The 21,460-nt window shown below is 45.3% G+C and overlaps 1 protein-coding gene across 4 annotated transcripts in view; it reads left to right on the top strand.

The window, feature by feature from the left end:
• Positions 1-5,536, top strand: part of LOC309351867 (uncharacterized protein) — a 96,534-nt gene extending 90,998 nt beyond the window's left edge. For 2 of the 4 annotated variants that reach the window (XM_081879998.1, XM_081879997.1), the window contains 2 exons: positions 2,705-2,848; positions 3,651-5,536. In XM_081879998.1, coding sequence (XP_081736124.1) covers positions 3,778-5,343 — 1,566 coding nt within the window. In that variant the 5' untranslated portion in view covers positions 2,705-2,848; positions 3,651-3,777 and the 3' untranslated portion in view covers positions 5,344-5,536. The remainder of the gene's footprint in view (positions 1-2,704; positions 2,849-3,650) is intronic. The other 2 variants (XM_081879999.1, XM_081880000.1) reach the window with 1 other exon arrangement.
• The last annotated feature ends 15,924 nt before the right edge of the window (positions 5,537-21,460 follow it).

The raw sequence follows: 21,460 nt of genomic DNA, 5'->3' as shown, positions 1-21,460 counted from the left end.
TCGTTCCTGCAATCTCCATCCTCCTTCCACCCCATAATCCCCTGCCCTGTCCAGACACAGCGATTCGGCCCAGTGCAACCATTGTTCACAGGAGAGGAGAGAGAAAGAGGGGAGGGGGGGAGGCCTTCTCAGAAGCGGCTCTTGGTTTCCCCAATCCCACCCGGGAAGCAGCCAGAAACATTTTCCTCTCTCTCAGGATTCCATCTTTAAGTGTCTTTTCCACTGAGGGTGAGGATAATGTACACCTGTCATCAGAAACAGGGGTGCAGAGTCCATGGAATGGCTCTTAGGATTGATATGGAAGTTGCACCTCAAAAGCGTTTCTGTTCCACTTATTCTTCATAGGCAGTGTCAGAGTGACTGACAAGCTGAGATACAATCCATCATCATCTTGTGATAGCCGTTGCATGAATCTTTCCAGTCAAAGGACCCATTTTCTTGATAGACAGTGCCTGGGGCTGGAGGCTCTACACACCGGGTGTGCCTGTGCACGCCAAAGACTGCCAGTATTAGCACAGGTGAGGTGTGTGACCCCCCTTCCAAATTGACAGACTGCGTGTGAATGAGAGTTTGTGGGTGGGATTATCATTTATGGCAACCCTGTGATTTTCTCCACCCATAACATTTCAAGAGCTGATATTGCAGTACGAATTCCAAAATAACTACAAAAAATCACAATATGATAAGAATGAATGTAGTATTTATATCCTGCCTAACTGGTCGGGTTTCTGCAGCCCCTCTGGGCAGGTTACAGCACATATAAAAGAGAGTAAAACATCAAACATTAAAATCCTCACGATACAGGGCTGCCTTCAGCTGTCTTCCAAATGTCAGGTAGTTGCCCATTTCCTTGCCCTCTGCCTGGTTCCCTGTAACTTCACTTCTCGCAGGGAAGGAACCAGCAGAAGACCCTCGGAAGAGGACCTCAGTGTCCAGACTGAGCCATGGGGGTGGAGACGCTCCTTCAGGTCTACAGGGCCGAGGCTGTTGAGGACTTCAGCTCTCAGATCTTGCTCCTCCATAATGACCTCCAGAGCAAGTCTGACGTATATTTAGCAGAGTAGGAAAAAACGCTAAGAGGCAGCAAACATTTTATTGAGCAAATAAATTTATTACTGAATGCAAAGAAGCATAAAGGTAAAGGTAAAGGTACCCCTGCCCGTACGGGCCAGTCTTGACAGACTCTGGGGTTGTGCGCCCATCTCACTTAAGCGGCCAGGGGCCAGCGCTGTCCGAAGACACTTCCGGGTCACGTGGCCAGCGTGACATCGCTGCTCTGGCGAGCCAGAGCTGCACATGGAAACGCCGTTTACCTTCCCGCTGGTAAGCGGTCCCTATTTATCTACTTGCACCCGGAGGTGGCCAGTCTTGACAGACTCTGGGGTTGTGCGCCCATCTCACTTAAGCGGCCAGGGGCCAGCGCTGTCCGAAGACACTTCCGGGTCACGTGGCCAGCGTGACATCGCTGCTCTGGCGAGCCAGAGCTGCACATGGAAACGCCGTTTACCTTCCCGCTGGTAAGCGGTCCCTATTTATCTACTTGCACCCGGAGGTGCTTTCGAACTGCTAGGTTGGCAGGCGCTGGGACCGAGCAGCGGGAGCGCACCCCGCCACAGGGATTCGAACCGCCGACCTTTCGATCGGCAAGTCCTAGGCGCTGAGGCTTTAACCCACAGCGCCACCTGCGTCCCTGCAAAGAAACATAACAGGATCCAAAACATAGCAAAGACCTAACTTAGTTGCTGAATTACAACTTATTACTAAACTGAAAACTATGGAGAGACCTGGTCTGAATAGAGATATTGGATTCTTGTCTCATTACACATACTAAAGCTAGTTTTGGACATCTGCATACTATCCCATGCTTTTTCCTGTAGGACTAATTGCAGTCATTAACAGTTGTCAACAGCTTTACCATACGCATCTCCTACTACCCTTCTGAGAACACCCCCACCCCACCCTCCCACTATATATAAGGGTCTGTCTAGTGACTTCTGTTTCAGTGTATCTGAAGAAGTTTGCATGCACACCAGGGCAATCTTAGTTGGTCTGTAAGGAGCTACTAGACAATTCTTTTTATTTACTTGAGTGCTGTTTTGGTATGCCAAGTTAGGTTTTTTAATTAAGTTAGGTCTTTGCAAAGAAGCATAACAGGATCCAAAACATAGCAAAGACCTAACTTAATTAAAAACCTAACTTGGCATACCAAAACAGTACTCAAGTAAATAAAAAGAATTGTCTAGTAGCTCCTTACAGACCAACTAAGATTGTCCTGGGTATAACCTTTGGTGTGCATGCAAACTTCTTCAGACTTTGATACACAGGTCTGAGCTCATTTCTGTGCCTGAAACTGCTGTGTTAGCAGCAATGGAAGCCTGGGCAGTGTGTTTGGGGGTCCTGGGCTGCCTAGACAACAAGACCCCCTTCTCAGCAGAGCAGTACGTTAGGCACCAGCTCGGCTGCAGGAGTTGCTGGCAGGAGGTGTGCAGGGCACTATCCAAGCATCTTAGAGACTCCACTCAAGATTTGTGTAGGTTTTCCTCCATAGCATTTTCTTCTCCTGAAGATAAGTCATGAGGCAGCAAAGTTTAGGATCAGAGTTTTCCTTCTCAATGGGCTCCCTTCCCTTTGCTCTGCAGGATGGGCAGAATCTGCCTTCTTGACTGTGGGATTCACTGTTGTTCTCATCCTCTCCATCCACCAGGCCTTTCTTCACCTGCAACAGAATTTCCCAACCCACCAAGGATTTGAGACCCATCAGGTATCCTCAACTGGTTTTGTCAGCCGGTTGAAGCCATTCCTGGGATTGTGGACTCTGTTGCATGCTGACAGCTTCTGGAAGCCACAGGTGAGAGCTGAGTGCAGGGTGGGGACCAATGGTGGGCATGACATTTCCCCCACCAAAGGTACCGCCTCTCCTGTAACACCCCAAGACATCCTATAATTATGATACTTAAGACAGATCAGGAATAAATTCATGTCTCCATAAATAACACAACTTCAGGCCATTAATGAATCAATATTACCTATTCAAGGATGAAGTTTCCATTAAGTACAGTTATCTATTTTCCTTGAATATCCAGATTTGTCAGTGCCAGATTAGGATAGTCCTGTGTCAGAAGATGGGCACAAGATCAGGCAGCACATCATTGTTATAAAGAACCATTGGGGTGGGTGTTTCCGTCTGGGATTCCCATTTGCCATCTGCTTTCTTTCTGCTTCTCCTGCTCTCTCCATTCAATGTGTGGCATGTAGACGGAGGTCCGTCTCCAAGAACAGGAGCTTCCCTGAGACCCATTCAGCTGACCCCAAGCACCAAGCCTTGTCACATGTTCTCTGACTGACCCAGACCATAGTCCCTGGAAAAGATGTAGACCTGGGCCTCCCAAAATGGTCCATATGAACCTCCTGAGGCCAATGGGACTGTGAAGGTGACTCATGAAGATCTAGAGGTGGATGGAGGATTATGATGCAGAGGATGGGGAATGTCCAAAGGAACAATGGACCAGAGAAAGAAAGGTCTTCATTTCCTAAAAACTGGGAACATGGGTAGGAGGCGGGGGAATGTAGAAAATGTTGAAATAAGAAAAGCTGCTAATGGCATATGATGTCTCTCTTTCCCTTTGTTCTCTTCCTTGAAACCAAAATAGGATTTCCTTTCCGCCCATTCTGAGGAAGGTGATACAGAAGACAGTCAGAATTCCGGGAGATGGGGAACCTTCCGTTTCATTAGGAATAGCCATTAAAATGTGTGAAATGTGGAATATGCATCACTGAATGAGCACACATATCTCACATCAGTCAACTCAAAAAGGGGAGAAACCATTTAAAGGTATGGAGAGTGGAAAAAGTTTCAGTGAAAGTGGAAAACTTAGAGCACATCAGGGGACTCACATGGGCAAGAAACGATTTCAATGCACAGAGTGTGGAAAGAACTTCAGTCAGAGGGTACACTTAACTTTACATCAACGGACACATACAGGGGAGAAACCTTTTAAATGTATGGAGTGTGGAAAGAACTTCAGTCAGAATGGAAACCTTAGGAAACATGAACAGATGCACACAGGGGAACAACCTTTTAAATGCATGGAGTGTGGAAAGAGCTTCAGTCAGAATGGAAACCTTAAAATACACCAACAGATTCACATGGGTGAAAAACCATATGAATGTATGGAGTGTGGAAAAAGCTTCCATTTCAATGCAAACCTTAGAACACATCAACGGACTCACACAGGGGACAAACCATTTAAATGCATGGAGTGTGGAAAGAGCTTCAGTCAAACTGCGCACCTTAGAACACATCAACGGACTCACACAGGGGAGAAACCATTTAAATGCATGGAGTGTGGAAAGAGGTTCAGTCAGATTGGAAACCTTAAATTACACCAACGGACTCATACGGGTGAAAAACCATATAAATGTATGGAGTGTGGAAAGACTTTCAGATTTAGTGGAACCCTTAGAACACATGAAGAGACTCACATAAGTAAAAAACGATTTAAATGCATGGATTGTGGAAAGTGTTTCAGTCAGAGTGCACACCTTAGAACACATCAACGGATTCACACAGGGGAGAAACCATTCAAATGTATGGAATGCGGAAAGAGCTTCAGTGACAGTTCAAGACTCCGTTTACATCGACGAACACACACAGGGGAGAAACCATTTAAATGTATAGTGTGTGGAAAGAGCTTCCGTCAGAGTGGAGACCTCAGTAGACATCATCAGACTCACACAGGGGAGAAACCATTTAAATGTATTCAGTGCGGAAAGAGCTTTAGTGATAATGGAAACCTTAGAAGACATCAACAGACTCACACAGGGGAGAAACCATTTAAATGCATGGAGTGCGGAAAGAGCTTCAGTCAGTTTGGAAACCTTAGAACACATCAACAGACTCACACTGGGGAGAAACCATTTAAATGCATGGAGTGTGGAAAGAGCTTCATTCAGATTGGAAACCTTAGAAGACATCAACAGACTCACACTGGGGAGAAGACATTTAAATGTATAGTGTGTGGGAAAAGCTACAGTTTAAGTGCAAACCTTAGAAGACACCAACGGACTCACACAGGAGAGAAACCATTTCAATGTATGGAGTGCGGAAAGAGCTTCCGTTTTAATGCAAACCTTAGAGCACATCAACGAACTCACAGAGGGGAGAAACCATTTAAATGCATGGAGTGCGGAAAGAGCTTCAGTCAAACTGCACACCTTAGAACACATCAACGGACTCACACAGGGGAGAAACCATATAAATGTATGGAGTGTGGAAAGAGCTTCAGTCAGAGTGGACACTTCAATATACATCAACGGACGCATACAGGGGAGAGATCCTTTTAATGAATGGAGTGCGGAAAAACCTTCAGTCAGAGTGAAAATCTTAGAGGAAGACATCTACAGACACAGAGGGGGGGAAGCACTTATGGCTTCAGTCAGAGTGAAACCCTTGATTTACGTCAACAAACTCACACAAGAGACAAACCACATAAATGTCAGGAAGAACTTAAGGGTAGAGGTTCAGTCCTATTGGAAGTCCTACATGAACAGAATCACGGACAGTAAGATCTTTAAGAGCTGAGGCCCTACAAACCAACAAGAAACTCAAAGATGAGAAGCAGTTTAAATGGAAACATTGCAGAAAGTGCTTTAGTTATAATGGAGTGTTTAAGAAACATCTAGGGAGTCTCACAGAGGAGAACCCATTTAGATGTATGGAGTGCTTATATGTAAAACTGTATAGTCATGAAATAATGAAGGCAATGTCTCACAACAGTGATTATAATTTTATATGTAAAGTACATTTTGATAGAGAGGGGGAATCTAGGTTGCTGGTGGTGAGGATAAGGGTTTGTAAAGCAATTGATATGGCAGTACACCATGAATCACAGTGTGTGTTTCTGGGATGTGCCTGGAAGCAGCCGTCAGAAAGCTCTTCTTCGTGAAGCTCCAGCAGATGCCGAGTTGCTGACTTCCCTCCCAGACGACAGGAAGCGAAACACACACCTCCATTGCCCTGCGTCCTTCCAGCCTCTTTCCTCCCTTGCTCCTTTCTGCCGGTGTGTGTGCCTGACTTAGATATCTTGTGTGCTGTATTTTTTTACTGCTGAAACTGGATTTGCTCTCAGGAGCTAAGTTTTGTGCCTCACTGGGGACCCAGGGAGAACTGTACGCTTTGAAAGCTCAGTAAACTATTACTGAAGAAGTCCTGCTGCCTCTCTGTGTGTGTGTTTTTAAAAAAATAATATTTATTACTTTTCCAACAATTTAAACACTACATAACAAAAAAACAATACAATACAATACAAAAACACTACATAACACTAACACATTAAACCAACAAAACAAAACAAAAACAGTTTAAAACACATCAAATAATTTCAGTATCTTATCTTTCATTCACTTATTTCCATGACCTCCCCACACCTCCCTTTTTGTATTCTACTTCTATTAATTGTTTCAGCAATTCCTTTCCATCTTCCTCTGTTTTCTATCCTATAATTATCTTAACACATTCTAACCTTATTTTTCCCTTTAATACTCTATTAATCCGTTTATACTTAATTCCTTATAACATTTCTACTAAAGCCATATAGCTTCATTCCAACATTTTTCTAACATTCATTAATTTTACAGTATTTCCGTAAATAATCTTTAAACTTTTCCCAGTCTTCTTCCACCGACTCTTCTCCCTGATCTCGGATTCTGCCAGTCATTTCCTCCAGTTCCATGTAGTCCATCAACTTCATCTGCCATTCTTCCCGGGTGGGTAAATCTTGTGTCTTCCAATACTTCGCAATGAGTATTCTTGCTGCTGTTGTTTCAGACATAAAAAAAGTTCTATCCTTCTTTGGCACCAATTGGCCGACCATGCCCAGGAGAAAGGCCTCTGGTTTCTTCAGAAAAGTATATTTAAATACCTTTTTCATTTTGTTATAAATCATCTCCCAGAATGTCTTAATCCTTGGGCATGTCCACCAAAGGTGAAAGAATGTACCTTCAATCTCATTACATTTCCAACATTTATTATCGGGCAAATGGTATTTTTTTGCAAGCTTGACTGGTGTCATGTACCACCTATAAATCATTTTCATTAAGTTTTCTCTTAGGGTATTACATGCCGTGAATTTCATACCTGTGGTCCATAACTGTTCCCAGTCAGCCATCATTATGTTATGTCCAACATCTTGTGCCCATTTAATCATATCAGATTTCACCATTTCATCCTGAGTGTTCCATTTCAGCAGCAAGTCATACATTCTTGACAAATTCTTGATTTTTGAGTCTAACAATTCTGTTTCCAATTTTGATATTTCCACCTGGAAACCAACTTTTTTGTCCAAATTTTATGCCTCTATTATTTGATAATAATGGAGCCAATCTCGCACTTTATTTTTCAATTTTTCAAAACTCTGCAATTTTATTCTGTCTCCATCTTGTTCCAAAATTTCCCAATATTTCGGCCATTTGGCCTCCATATTGAGTTTTTTCTGTGCCTTCGCTTCCATTGGTGACAACCATCTTGGAGTTTTCTTTTCTAACAAATCCTTATATCTTATCCAAACATTAAACAATGCTTTTCTAACAATATGATTTTTTAAAGCTTTGTGTGCTTTTACCTTATCATACCACAAATATGCATGCCAACCAAAAACATTATTGAAACCTTCTAGATCCAACACGTCAGTGTTTTCAAGAAGCAGCCATTCTCTCAGCCAGCAAAAAGCAGCTGATTCATAATACAATTTAAGGTCTGGCAGGGCAAATCCACCTCTTTCTTTGGCATCAGTTAATATCTTAAATTTTATTCGAGGCTTCTTGCCCTGCCAAACAAATCTGGAAATATCTTTCTGCCACTTCTTAAAACAATCCATCTTATCCAAAATTTGCAATGTTTGAAACAAAAACAACATCCTTGGCAGCACATTCATTTTTATCACAGCAATTCGGCCTAACCATGATAACTTCAAATTTGTCCATATTTCTAAATCCTTTTTCACTTCAATCCAACATTTTTCATAATTATCCTTAAATAAATTCACATTTTTGGCAGTCATATTAACCCCTAAATATTTCACTTTCTTAACCAATGTTAATCCTGTCTCCTCCTGAAACTTCTCTCTCTCCTTTGCAGTTAAATTTTTCTCTAAAACCTTAGTTACTATCATTTGACATTCCAACTTCAGCTCCTAAAAATTGGGAACATGGGTAGGAGGTAAGGGAATGTAGGAGACGTTGAAATAGGAGAAGGTGCTAATGGAGCTTGATGTGTTCTATTTCCCTTAGTTCTCTTCCTTGAAACCAAAAGAGGATTCCCTTTCCTCCCACTCTGAAGAAGGAGATTGAGAAGACACTCAGAACTCCAGGGGATGGGTCACCTTTCCCCCCCATTAGGAATAGAAATTAAAATGTGTGAAATGCGGAATATGCTTCATTGAATGAGGACACATAGTTCACACCAACGACCTCCAACAGGGGAGAAACCATTTAAAGGTATGGAGTGTGGGAAACATTTCACTGATAGTGGAAAACTTAGAACACGTCAACAGACTCACAAGGGCAAGAAAGGATTCCAATGCAGGGAGTGTGGAAAGAACTTCAGTCAACATGGACACTTAAGTTTACATCAACGGACTCACACAGGGGAGAAGCCTTATAAATGTCTGGAGTGTGGAAAGAGCTTCTCTCGGAGTGATACACTTAGAATTCATCAATGGACCCACACAGGGGAGAAACCATTTAAATGCCTAGAGTGTGAAAAGTGCTTCAATCAGAATGGAGACCTTAAATTGCACCAGCGGATTCACACAGGGGAGAAACCATTTAAATGTATGGAGTGTGAAAAGAGCTTCAGTCAGAATGGCCACCTTAGAAAACATCAACGGACTCACATGGGGGAGAAACCATTTAACTGCCTGGAGTGCGGAAAGTGCTTCAGTCAGAATGGAAGCCTTAGAAAACATCAACGGACTCACACAGGGGAGAAACCATGTAAATGTCTGGAGTGTGGAAAGAGCTTCAGTCAGAGTGGACACCTCAATATACATCAACGGACTCACAAAGGGGAAAAACCATTTAAATGCCTGGAGTGCGGAAAGAGCTTTAGTGATAATGGAAGCCTTAGAACGCATCAACGGACTCACACAGGGCAGAAACCATTTAAATGTCTGGAGTGTGGAAAGAGCTTCACTCAGAGTGGACAACTCAATAGACATCAACGGACTCACAGAGGGGAGAAACCATTTAAATGTCTGGAGTGTGGAAAGAGCTTCACTCAGAGTGGACAACTCAATATACATAAACAGATTCACACAGGGGAGAAACCATTTACATGCCTGGAGTGCGGAAAGAGCTTCAGTTTTAATGGAAACTTTAGAGAACATCAACGGACTCACACAGGGGAGAAACCATTTAAATGCCAGGAATGCGGAAAGTGCTTCAGTCAGAATGGAAACCTTAGAGTACATCAACGGACTCACACAGGGGAGAAACCATATAAATGCATGGTGTGTGGAAAGTGCTTCAGTGAGAATGGAAGCCTTAGAAGTCATCGGCAGACACACAGGGGAGAAACTGTTTAACTGGACTGTGGAAGGAGCAGCAGTCAGAGTGGAACCCTTGATTTTTGTCAGCAAACTCACACAAAATACAAACCTTGCTCCTTTCTGCTGGTGTGTGTGCCTGATAGATATCTTGTGTGCTGTATTTTTTTACTGCTGAAACTGGATTTGCTCTCAGGAGCTAAGTTTTGTGCCTCACTGGGGACCCAGTGAGAACTGTATGCTTTGAAAGCAACCCCAGTGCTCCTGCTTATTGTGGGGTTTGGGGAAGATAGTATTTTTCCATAGTCCCAGAAGTTATTATTCTTCCTGCCAGAGGACCAGTGTGCCTATTATTATCATACTTATTGTACTGTTGTTGCTGCTGTTGCTGTCATGGGCTGGCTGGGTAAAGGGGGGGGGAGGCACCAGCTGGGGAACCCCCAAGGGAAGAAGGCTCGGAGTCCGGGTCTTGTAGGCCCCCAAAGGCTATCAAAACTCCTAGGTCTGGCCAGTTAAAGGCTGATATGGGAGCCATTGGGGGCCAGGTCGGTTCTTTCATTTTCTCCTCTCCTCTGAAAAAGTGCTCTTTCTTTTGGGGTTTGATTACTTCTGCCTCCTTCAGTGCCCACTGCACCATCAGCGAGGTGCAATACTGTCCTTTCAACTTCTGTAGCCACGTAGGGCTCTCTCTCAGGACTGCTACCCAGGAGTCTGCGTATGCAAACTGCTCCGAACATCCAGGGTGTTTTGTCATGCTTCTAAAGACCTGGTTGGTTTGCTCCAGGTCCCACGAGCCGGGGGGGGGGGGCAGCAGCAGGGAGTTCTTAGTTGTTTGAGGTTTCTTAGTTGTTTGAGGTTTCAAAAGTTCATGTCACCCCTTTTTCGCTGTTCAATCTCGCCTTGAACCTTTTGCGCAATCTTCTGCAGTTTGCTCCTGTCTCCGGCTGAGCTCATTTTCCTCCGCAGGGACCCGCGGACTTAGTCCGGCGAGCTGGGTGGCAGAGCAGCCTCGCACCCAGATTTTACCGTAACAAGGTTAAGAACAGACCTCCGGAACGAATTAAGTTCTTAACCCGAGGTACCACTGTATCTCCAAAGGCTATAAAAACTCCTATTAAAGGTAAAGGGACCCCTGACCATTAGGTCCAGTCGTGGCCAACTCTGGGGTTGTGGTGCTCATCTCACTTTACTGGCCGAGGGAGCCGGCGTACAGCTTCCGGGTCATGTGGCCAGCATAACTAAGCCGCTTCTGGCAAACCAGAGCAGTGCACTGCACTTTGACATGCTTTCGAACTGCTAGGTTGGCAGGAGCAGGGACTAAGCAACGGGAGCCCACGCCGTTGCGGGGATTCAAACTGCCAACCTTCTGATCAGCGAGTCCTAGGCTCTGTGGTTTAACCCACAGCGCCACCCACGTCCCTTAGGACTCCTAAGGGACTCCTAGGTCTGGCCAATAATACTCAGGAGCCAGGAGGAGATAAGAGTCCAACAATTTTATTACAGGCAGTCAACATTGGGAACGGGAAAGGACTTTTCAATACCTTCCTGAGATTTTTTTCTTTTGGGGTGTGTGTCACAGTTCGACTTCATTCAGAAGAAAACATTCAGAAGAAAATACAGTCATACCTCATGTTGCATCCTCTTCAGGTTATGTGTTTTTGTGTTGCGTCTTACGGCAACCAAGAAGTACCGTAATGGGCCACTTCCAGGTTTCCCTGCTCATGCATACACAGAAGCTCTAAATTGCACCACACACATGTGCTGTGCAGATGTGGTCTTCAACTCGCCTCAGTTTCATGTTTCGGACGGGTCTCCGGAACGGATCCCGTCCGTAACATGGGGTTCCACTGTATTGCTAAAGGATGGCAAATATAAAATGCATATTTAAACAGCACAATCAACAAGAGAATAAAATACCATCATAATCCTAGAACGCAGAATATATCCTGCTTTTCACCACAGCTGGGTCTTGAAGCAGCTTCCGGGCTCCTCACGCCTGAGAATGTAACTCCCTGTGTCCTCTTCTATGTCACTCCCCTCCTTCTATAGCACAAAATTGTCACATTTAAGAAATGTAGCAAATGGTGTATGCAGAAGATAAAGATAATCTCACAGTCTCATTCTGAAATGCCATGCAGCCTTTTACAAAACTCGTGTGCTCAGCCCGGGAAAATTCTTTGCAGAAAAGGCACACCAAAACATCAGAAAACATCTCCAGCCAGCCATGTTCTTGCTGCCACCTTGAAAAAGTTGGTGGATGAACTTTTTTCCATCTTAGCTTGTCTATTACGGTTGTTGGAGTTGTTCTCCTCTTCTTCCTCATCATCTGGTTTCCTAACAATGTTGGCATGGCTGCTGCTCACAAAAAAAACAACAACAACAACTGAATGTTTTCATTTTGCCACAATTATTGTGACAAAGAATCTTCCAGTTTTCCTGGGTACACGACTGAAAGAAGGAGAGAGGGATGGGTAGCTGCAAGCATGGAGGGAAATAATGTGAGTGCCGTGAAGGTGGATCTTTTGGGCAAAGGACCGGCCCCTCCCACCCATCCCTTCCCTTTCACAATATGGCACAGGACAGGTGACTGGGCCCATTGCAGACCCCCCCCTTTCCAAACTGCTGTGTACAATAGCCCCAAAGCCACCACTCACTTCCTTGAAGAAGGTAGCTCAGCAATATTCAGCTCCAGCCAGCATGGGGTTCCCAGTGATGGGAATTGTAGTACAGAACACCTGGCAAACACAAGGTTGGGAAAGAGAGGGTAGTAGAGCATAGTAGTCAAATGAACCAGGAAACTGCTCTTAAACCAGGGAGAAGAAAGTCAAGAATTTCCCCTTTTTTCAAGGGTGACTGGTGCTGCTGTGGTGCAAGTGTCAACTCCGGCCACCGCAACCTTACTCTAGAGTCGCGTGGGGCAGTATTTCTGCTCCTCCACCAGCCACATGCACAGCACTTCAATCTTGAGTCTCAGTCGCCGTATAGAATGAGTCATGGCAGGAATAAGTCGTGGCAAGACTTCTGAAATTGCTCTCCACGAGACTACCTGGCGTGAAACAAGATGAGCTTTTGAATTTTTCCAGGTCTGCCCTTTTAAACTGAGGCTGGTTGAGCATGATGAATGCATTGCGGGGAGTTGGGCTAGATGACCTTTGGGGTACCACCCATTCTGTGACTGTGAGGAAAGAAGCTGTGCCCAACTGAGTTAAACCACCAAACTCAGCGCTGCAGGCACTGACAGGCAGCGGTTGCCCAGGGATGCAAACGGGGGCATTTCCCAGCAATACCTGGGCATGTGGTGCAGGTGGTGTAATAATAATAATAATAATAATAATAATAATAATAATAATTTATTTATACCCCACCCTCCCCAGCCAAGACCGAGCTCAGGGCGGCTAACAACCAATAATAAAAACAAGTTGATTAAAATACAATTAAAAAAAACAAGATTAAAATACAACATTATAACGTTAGGATGCAGCCTCTTCACAGGAGGAGAAAGGAAAAAGAAGGGGGGGGGATCAAACTGATTCCAAGCCAAAGGTCAGGTGGAACAACTCTGTCTTACAGGCCCTGCAGAAAGAAATCAGATCCCGCAGGGCCCTGGTTTCATGAGACAGAGCATTCCACCAGGCCGGGGCCAGTGTTGAAAAGCCCTGGCTCTGGTTAATGCTAATTTGACTTCCTTAGGGCACGGGACCTCTAGGGTGTTGCTATTTATGGACCTCAAGGTCCTCCATGGGGCATACGGGAGAGGTGGTCCCTTAGGTACGAGGGTTCTGGAGAATTCACTCTATGTTTGGGGTGGTGCTGGGGGCTGCTGCCTGCTTCCCACCCCTTCTCCTCCCAAGGCTATAGGGACAAAAGTAGAGGAGGCCAAAGGGGCTCATCTAGTCCAGAATCCTGTTCTCACAACCTGAGGCTGGCATCCCTGAGGTGAGCCAAAACAGCGCCACACCTGTGCTTTCTGTGCTTGGCCACCAGGGGGCAGGCTGGGATATGCAGGTCAATGTTGCTGCTTTTTGCTGGAGTATATGACTTTTTAAATAATTTTTTTTAAGGGTTATAGAGAAAAATACAAAACTTAAAACCTTTTTCCTTTTTGACAAGACTTTTATTTAGATACAGTAAAAACACAAAGGGGGGCAGTGAGAAATAGAGAGAGGAAAAATAAATAAATAAATAAATAAAAAGGAGTAGAAAGCAGGTGAAAAGGGAATGATAGAAAAATAAGATTCAGAAAATAATACTCACTTTGTCCAATCCAATACAACAACCCACAAAACCACTTCCTATAAACAAACATTATCTTCCGTCCTCAAATCCAGATGTCTATTTCTTTTTCTTCTTCACGCAAAAAGTCTGTGAGAGGTTTCCAAACTTTAACAAATATGAACAATGACTTTTCTCTGATTAAACACGCCCATTTTGCCATCTCACCACACGGCTAAGCCCATTACTTTTAAGAGCCATTCTTCCCTGGTTGGCAGGGATCATAGAATCATAGAATCATAGAGTTGGAAGAGACCACAAGGGCCATCGAGTCCAAGCCCCTGCCAAGCAGGAAACACCATCAGAGCACTCCTGACATATGGTTGTCAAGCCTCTGCTTAAAGACCTCCAAAGAAGGAGACTCCACCACACTCCTTGGCAGCAAATTCCACTGTCGAACAGCTCTTACTGTCAGGAAGTTCTTCCTAATGTTTAGGTGGAATCTTCTTTCTTGTAGTTTGGAACCATTGCTCCGTGTCCGCTTCTCTGGAGCAGCAGAAAACAACCTTTCTCCCTCCTCTATGTGACATCCTTTTATATATTTGAACATGGCTATCATATCAATGAGTCCTTCCATCTTTGTGCAGATAAAAGTCTCGTCGCTGTGGTCATATACTGAAACAAAGATGGATTATAGAAAGTGTTGCAGGAATTTATGTATAGGTTGGGGGAGTTGCCACTCCAGCAGATATCATGCACATGCAGCCCACTACCAGAATCAGCACAATCACTTTTGTGACTTTTGTGATTTGTCCCCACAAAACATTTCATCACAGATTCTTCCTATCTATTCAAAGGGCCTCTGCTGCACAATACCAAATGTAAGAATTGAGTGATAAATGTCTCTGTGTACTGGCTCACAGGGAAAACTTCAGAAATTCATATAGACATGTGAGCTCAGCTACTCAGCAGCCCCTCTGCCTGAGTGATAATCCCTGGCATCCTGATACCTGAGTGCCAGACAGGTAGCCATGCCAGAAATAACAAACCCAGATGAAGACAAAAGGGTGCGATTAACTTGGCTGGGAAACAGGTCAGGGAGGACAATGGATGGCCGGCAGGGGTTAAGATCTGGGTACTGACGCACTTCTGCTCCTAGCAGGGAAATGTAAATATCTCTTTTGTTACACTTGATGGGTGTCTGGTGGAGGGCAAGGAGAACTATGGGGCAGGGTCCAGGATGCTCAGATTCCTGCCACCAGACCTCCCCTTTCATGATGTAACCAATGGTGTATTAGTGATGTAGTTTTGTGGGGTGTAACATGGGTATCAGCAGCTAATAAAAGTTTGGGTTCTCTTTTGTTTGGGGCTTCCATCTTGTTGCACCTGGTGGCAGGTGGGAGTCCTGTCGCGACAGTCTTCAATCAAGACCAAGCCTACTGGCTGCTGTTTTGCTCTGGTATTCCTGGCTGGTGTCCTTGTTTTTTGTCCAAGGGAGCCCTCAGATTTCTCCATTAACAAAGGGCAAGCAGGAAGGGCAAGCAGAAAAGACAGAGACCACACCAGGATTTTTGGAGAAAAGCAAAGCCTGATTGTTATTGAAAGAACAGAAAAAACAAATAACTGTTGCAACAGGGTCTCCGCTCAAGCAATGACATGGAGTGAGAGACCCGGAACCAAATTGATTCTTATACCTTTTGATTTCCATACAGATCAATAGCAGCGGAGGTGGCGGGGAGGTCGGAAGTGACATAAATGGCGTGAAGAGTGGATTAAGAGAAGGATGTTGAAAGACTTTCGGGAGGTATCAATTTGCTGGAGGGCTCGAGTAATATGTGGCGATCTTCGTCCTATTTAATTCTGGATCTGCTTTAAATGGCTTTTCCCTTTATCTACAGGAAAATACCTCCGCAACTGGTGATAGTCAGCATGCAGATCGTGAGGCTGGATGTTCGGGAAATGGCTTAAATGTTAATGTGAAATCCTATTTTCTGCATTGCTATCAATTCGGGTGTGGTAGCCTGATGTTTGCATACTTATTGGAAAATAAAACTACTTTTATATCTGTGTGTATTCATGGTATCGTTTGCAGACCCAGTAGATGGCAGTGTGGTGGAGAGTTTTGGCAGCCTTTTGGATACAATTTTGAGTCAAGTACATACATTTGAAATACTTTGATTGTTACATTCTTCAAAACTACATTTTGGATACATTCAGAAAGGTACAGCATAATACAGCATTTCAGTAAAGATACATACACAAATACATTTTGCAAGGGAAACACATTGTTAAAAAGATACCTTCATGGAGAAATAGGTACACTTCTTAGAGAAAAAGATACATTTCAGTATCAGCGAAACAGGAATAGCAAAAGGCACATTAAATCCCATTCAACGATACATGAAAAGACACAGCAAAAGGACACATTCCCAACGATGTATTCTTCAAGGCACAGTTTATTATTCTTGTGGGGCTTTTGGGTAGAATGATAATCTGATATCAGTAGGGTCATTTTTTCTTTATTCCCCTCTCTGGTCCTGATTCTCTTATGACAGGGAGTGCAACAGAGATTGATTGATTGATTGATTGATTGATTACTGAATTTCTATAGACCATCTATTAACAATATCTCTAAGCGGCAGAGAGAAAAAACCGAAGCAGCTGCAGACAGGCAAAATATTACCAATCATCTGTACTAAATTTGTGGGGGCAGTGCCCAAACCTTGAAAATTAATAGATGGCAAGATTCTGATGATTTGGGATGTGAAGGGAGAAATACAAGCTTCAGGGGAATTCCTGGACTAGCCCATGCGAATGACCTGGCCGTTAAGAAACAATGCAGGGCCATTGAGGGCCATTGGCAATGCAGAATCCTAGAATTGGAAGGGACCCCCCTGGTCATCTAGTCCAACCACCGGCAATGCAGGAATCACACCTAAGGGTTTACTACCCAGATGGACAAAGGGCTTCTCTGAGGAGAAGGCAACTTCCTATGTTCTTACTGGGGAGGGGCCACCACTAAGCAGCCCAGCACCCTTTTCATGCGGTTGGTCTGGGGTTCAAAGCATCTCTAGGTGGGCTAAGAAGGATATCCTTCTCTGTCTTGAGATCCTGGAGATCCACAGAAGGAAGGTTGCAGTGTTTGGGACATTTTAGGGCTGTAAATCACAGTCTCCCGGCAGCGGCAGTGATGCAACATCATGAATCTTTAGCCAAGGACCTTGGCAATCTCCTCTGTTGACTCATAGGCAGGAGATGGTCGGAGTGTGTGATATCAGCCTCAGTCCAGGATAGCCAGAATAAAACAGGAAGAGACCCCAGGCTTAAACTGCTTAAACTGATCAGCCCCACAAGAAGTGTGAAAAACACCCTGTCTCCAGACAGGAGAACTTGGATTATTGCTGCCGAAGACCCTTTGCTTTGTTACCGGAAAAATCCGAGGGCTCCCTTGGACAAAAAGTAAAGACACCAACCAGAGTAAATTGGAGCAAATCAGCAGCCTGTAGGCTTGGCCTTTATTGAACTGTTGCAACAGGGTGCTCCCCTCACTTGCAGGTGAGAGGAAAGACCCAGAAAAATGGTGTGCAAGACCTTTTGAAATTCCCCTCCTCTAGGTCAAGCCCACCCCCAGAAACATCATGCATATATCACAGAAAGGAGGGGTTGAGGGAGGAGTTGCAGTGGTAACCTGAGTGTCCTGTCACCTGGCTGGTTCCCTTCTCTCCCCCTCCCCATGAGTCATTTTCAGAAGACAAAAGGTAGTCGCAGTTTCCTGCCCCCAGAGGGAAGATCTGATCAGTGTCCTTTGTTTCAGTCCATGCTGAATCCACTCCCATATGCAAGTTCTTTGTGATCTTGATTGTCCTCTGTCTAGGACCATCAGGGTTGGCATAGCAACTGGGCAGGGCTCCTGTGGATGTGCTGGGATGGTGAAGGGATTATGGCTGCCCTGTACCAAACCTTCCCCATTTTGTAGTCCTTCCTTCATGGAGTAAAATAAAAGTGGAACAGTGCAAAACCGATGTATGGTTGATTTTCTATGAATTTATAACAGAAGCATAGCGTATGTAGTGTGTGAGTGTGAGTGTGTGTGAAGTTTGTACAAACTGAATGATTGGGGTGGGGGGTTCCTGCTACAGCTTTATCTTTCCTATCTATTCCTTCCCACCCCACACCTTCTTCTCTCCATTCCCAAGATCATTTCGGAGCACAAAAGGCATCCTTACAGAGAAATATGTGCCTGATTCTATTGATGTATTTTTTAAAAGTAGCAATAGCCTCAGGAGAGGGTGGTTTTGAGCAGAGGAGTCGCGTTGGGTGAATAGGGGCCCTAAACTTTTCCTTGCTGTCCGTTTTTCGGCTTGAAATCAATACCCAAGCTGGTTTTCAGAGAATTGCAGAGTTGGGACCCGGGGTCATCCAGTCCAACCCCCTGCAATTGCCACCAAAGCATCCATAACAGATGTCCATGTGGCCATTGATTAAAACCTCCCCAGTAAAAGGGAGTCTCTGGAAAAGGAGTTGAGAGGCGAAAGTTTTGGGGTGGGGAAATGGCAGCAGAAAACAGGTTTAGTCCCTTCACCTCCTAAGGCTGTTTTTTAGTTTTTTAAAATCCTGACCTTTCAGACATCAACACAGGATTGCTGGTGGGGGCTGTGGACTGTGAGGGAAATCCCTCCATTTCTGGTGGGAATGCCCTCAGGTTTCATTAGTCTGGCCTCAAGTACCATATTTTTCGCTCTATAACACGCATGTAGTTTTTAGAGGAGGAAAACAAGAAAAAAAAATATTCTAAACGAAATAGTGGATATATGATTTTTGTGGTTCATGCTGTGGCCACAGACATGTGATCTGACGGTGAGTTTGGAGTAGCCCAATGCAAAAATCCTGAGGATCCATGTGGATCCATGCTTTGTAACCACGGAGGAGGGAAGGAAGGGGAACCATGGATCCTCTGCTCACGACTGCAGCAGATCCCCCCCCCCGCCACCCGCAGGCATTCGCCCCATAACACGCACAGACATTTCCCCTTACTTTCTAGGAGGAAAAAAGTGAGTGTTATGGTGCAAAAAATAGGGTATATTCAACAATAGATAAAGCAATTCAATCACCTGTTCAGGCTTCCCCACAACTGCAGCTAAGATTTCCCAGGATTGGAAATCCTTGAAAAAATCTACATTTGCCCTCATTTGCCATAAGAATTTATGGACTTTGGCTATTGCAGGAAAAAACAAAACAAAACAAAACACACACATAAACTGCATGTTTCCAGGAGGATACAGAATGCTTGCTTGTCATCCGGTGTGATTTTACTTCTCATGCTTTGGACTTAAGATGCCCAACATCCAGCATTCATGCCAGCGTGAGAAATATGGGTGTCTTTTTTAAAATGGGTGTGTTGCCACCTCTCATTTTATTTATGGTTTGTTTGCTTTGTTCATGGTACGATGCAATAACCTGCAGCTGTATGTCTGCACTGCCCTCAACAACTGGAGGCAACCATGCTTGTGAATCCCTGTTGCTGGAAACCACGGGAGCAGGGAGAGCTCTTGAGTTCGAATCCTGCTCGCTGGTTTCCCACTGGGACTTCTGTTTAGCCACTGTGAGAGCAGGATGGTGGTTCTCAATAGTGTGTGTTGTCTGCTCCCAAGTCTTTGGGGGGGCAGGAATGCCACTAGGTGCCAAAACCGGGTGGCAATGGAAAATGTGTGCCCCAGTGTGGCTGACTCCTGCCAGCTGGGCTTGTTTTCCTCTTGTGCCCCTGAATCATCCCACGCAGCTGCAAACGTCTCTCTCTCTCTCTCTCTCTCTCTCTCTCTCTCTCTCTCTTGCATTCTTGCATCTTCCCCAGGACGTTTTGTCCTGTCTGAGTCTCTTTCTGTTCTGCAGACTATCCCTGCTAACAGTCCTGGGCTTCCTCTTGCATCAGCATGGCCTGGAAGAGGAGGAGAGGAGAGAGGAGGAGGGCGCAGCATGACGAGGACTTACCAGCCCCACCTCGGATGATTCAGGAGCACATCCTCAGAACCGAGGCCACGGGAGGGCATACTGCGCTCTGAACTCCCCTGTGGGAGCCCCACAACCTGCACTGTGAGAACATGAGAAGAGCTTGCTGGATCACGCCAGTGACCCATTGAGTCCATCCTCCTGTTCTCAAGGGGGCCAACCAGATGTGAAGCCCTAGAGCAGGATCTGAGCACAAGAGCCCTGCCCTCCCCTTTGGTGATTTCCACAACTGGTCTTCAGAAACATCTATCGCCTCAAATAGTGGAGGCAGAGAAGAGCAATCCTGGTTAGGAGCCACAGACGGACTTCTTCTCCATGAATTTGGCTAACTGCAGGTTAAAGACCTTCTCAGTAGTGGTGCCCACCCTGTGGAATGCCTTCCTGTCATTTGTCAAAGAGATAAATAATTATATGGCCTTCCATAGACATCTGAAGGCATCCTCATACTAGGAAGCTTTTATAGCTCAGTTTGTAGAGCACGGGACTCTTAATCCCAGGTTTGTGAGTTTGAGCCCAACATTGGGCAAAAGATTCAGGGGGTTGGACTGGATGAACCTCAGTGTCCCACCAGAGCCAGTGTGGTGTAGTGGTTAAGAGCGGTAGTCTCCTAATCTGGGGAACTGGGTTCGCTTCCCCGCTCCTCCACATGCAGCTGCTGGGTGACCTTGGGCCAGTCACACTTCTCTGAAATCTCTCAGCCTCACTCACCTCACAGAGTGTTTCTTGTGGGGGAGGAAGGGAAAAGAGAATGTTAGCTGCTTTGAGACTCCTTTGGGTAGTGATAAAGCGGGATATCAAATCCAAACTCTTCTTCTTCTTCTGACAGCTTTTGAGTCTGTGTACGATGTTCTGTTGTTTTTCTATATTCTGTTGGAAGCCGCCCAGATTGGCTGGGGCAACCCAGTCAGATGGGCATCGTTCCAAAAAAATTATATTATTATTACTACAAAGCCATCTAGGCTGCTGGCGATCACTGACTCCAGATTCTAGCTTTGCTTTCTCCCCGAGTGCAAGTCATTGCATGTGTTGCAGAACAGCATCCCACAGGGTCAATCTGCCACCTGCCCCAGCCAGACCCAAGTTCACCTCCGCAGTGAGAATGAGGCCACCTGCTCACAATGTCTCTCCCTGGGCTGGTACATTCAGTGCTGCCAGCAAAAGATTGTTCCAGACTTGTCACCATGATTTCGAAATCAAGGGGAAGAGGCTGGTCTGGTGTGGAAGTGCAAGCCCTGGACTCACTTGCCCCTTGGCCCTTGCCTACATTTGCTTGCTGAGTGGATCAGAGCCCAGGGACAACATTGGCCACAGCATCAGCCATGTGGTTGGGTTCCACAGCGCAGAAACTGCCTGACACCCCACAACCTCAGGCATTGCTTGAATCCTGATATTATGAGACTTGTAAGATAATCTCTAGGGATGCAGGTGGCGCTGTGGTTTAAACCACAGAGCCTAGGACTTGCTGATCAGAAGGTCAGCGGTTCGAATCCCCACGACGGAGTGAGCTCCCGTTGCTCAGTCCCTGCTCGTGCCAACCTAGCAGTTCGAAAGCACCTCAAAGTGCCAGTAGATAAATAGGTACCTCTCTGGCGGGAAGGTAAACGGTGTTTCCGTGCGCTGCTCTGGTTCGCCAGAAGCAGCTTAGTCATGCTGGCCACATGACCCGGAAGCTGTAGGCTGGCTCCCTCAGCCAGTAAAGC

This window comes from Podarcis erhardii (assembly GCF_964252035.2).
Source record: "Podarcis erhardii genome assembly, chromosome: 10".
NCBI classification, from domain to species: domain Eukaryota; kingdom Metazoa; phylum Chordata; class Lepidosauria; order Squamata; family Lacertidae; genus Podarcis; species Podarcis erhardii.
The sequence above is the reverse complement of the archived record's forward strand: the minus strand, read 5'-3'. Positions and strand labels throughout refer to the sequence as shown.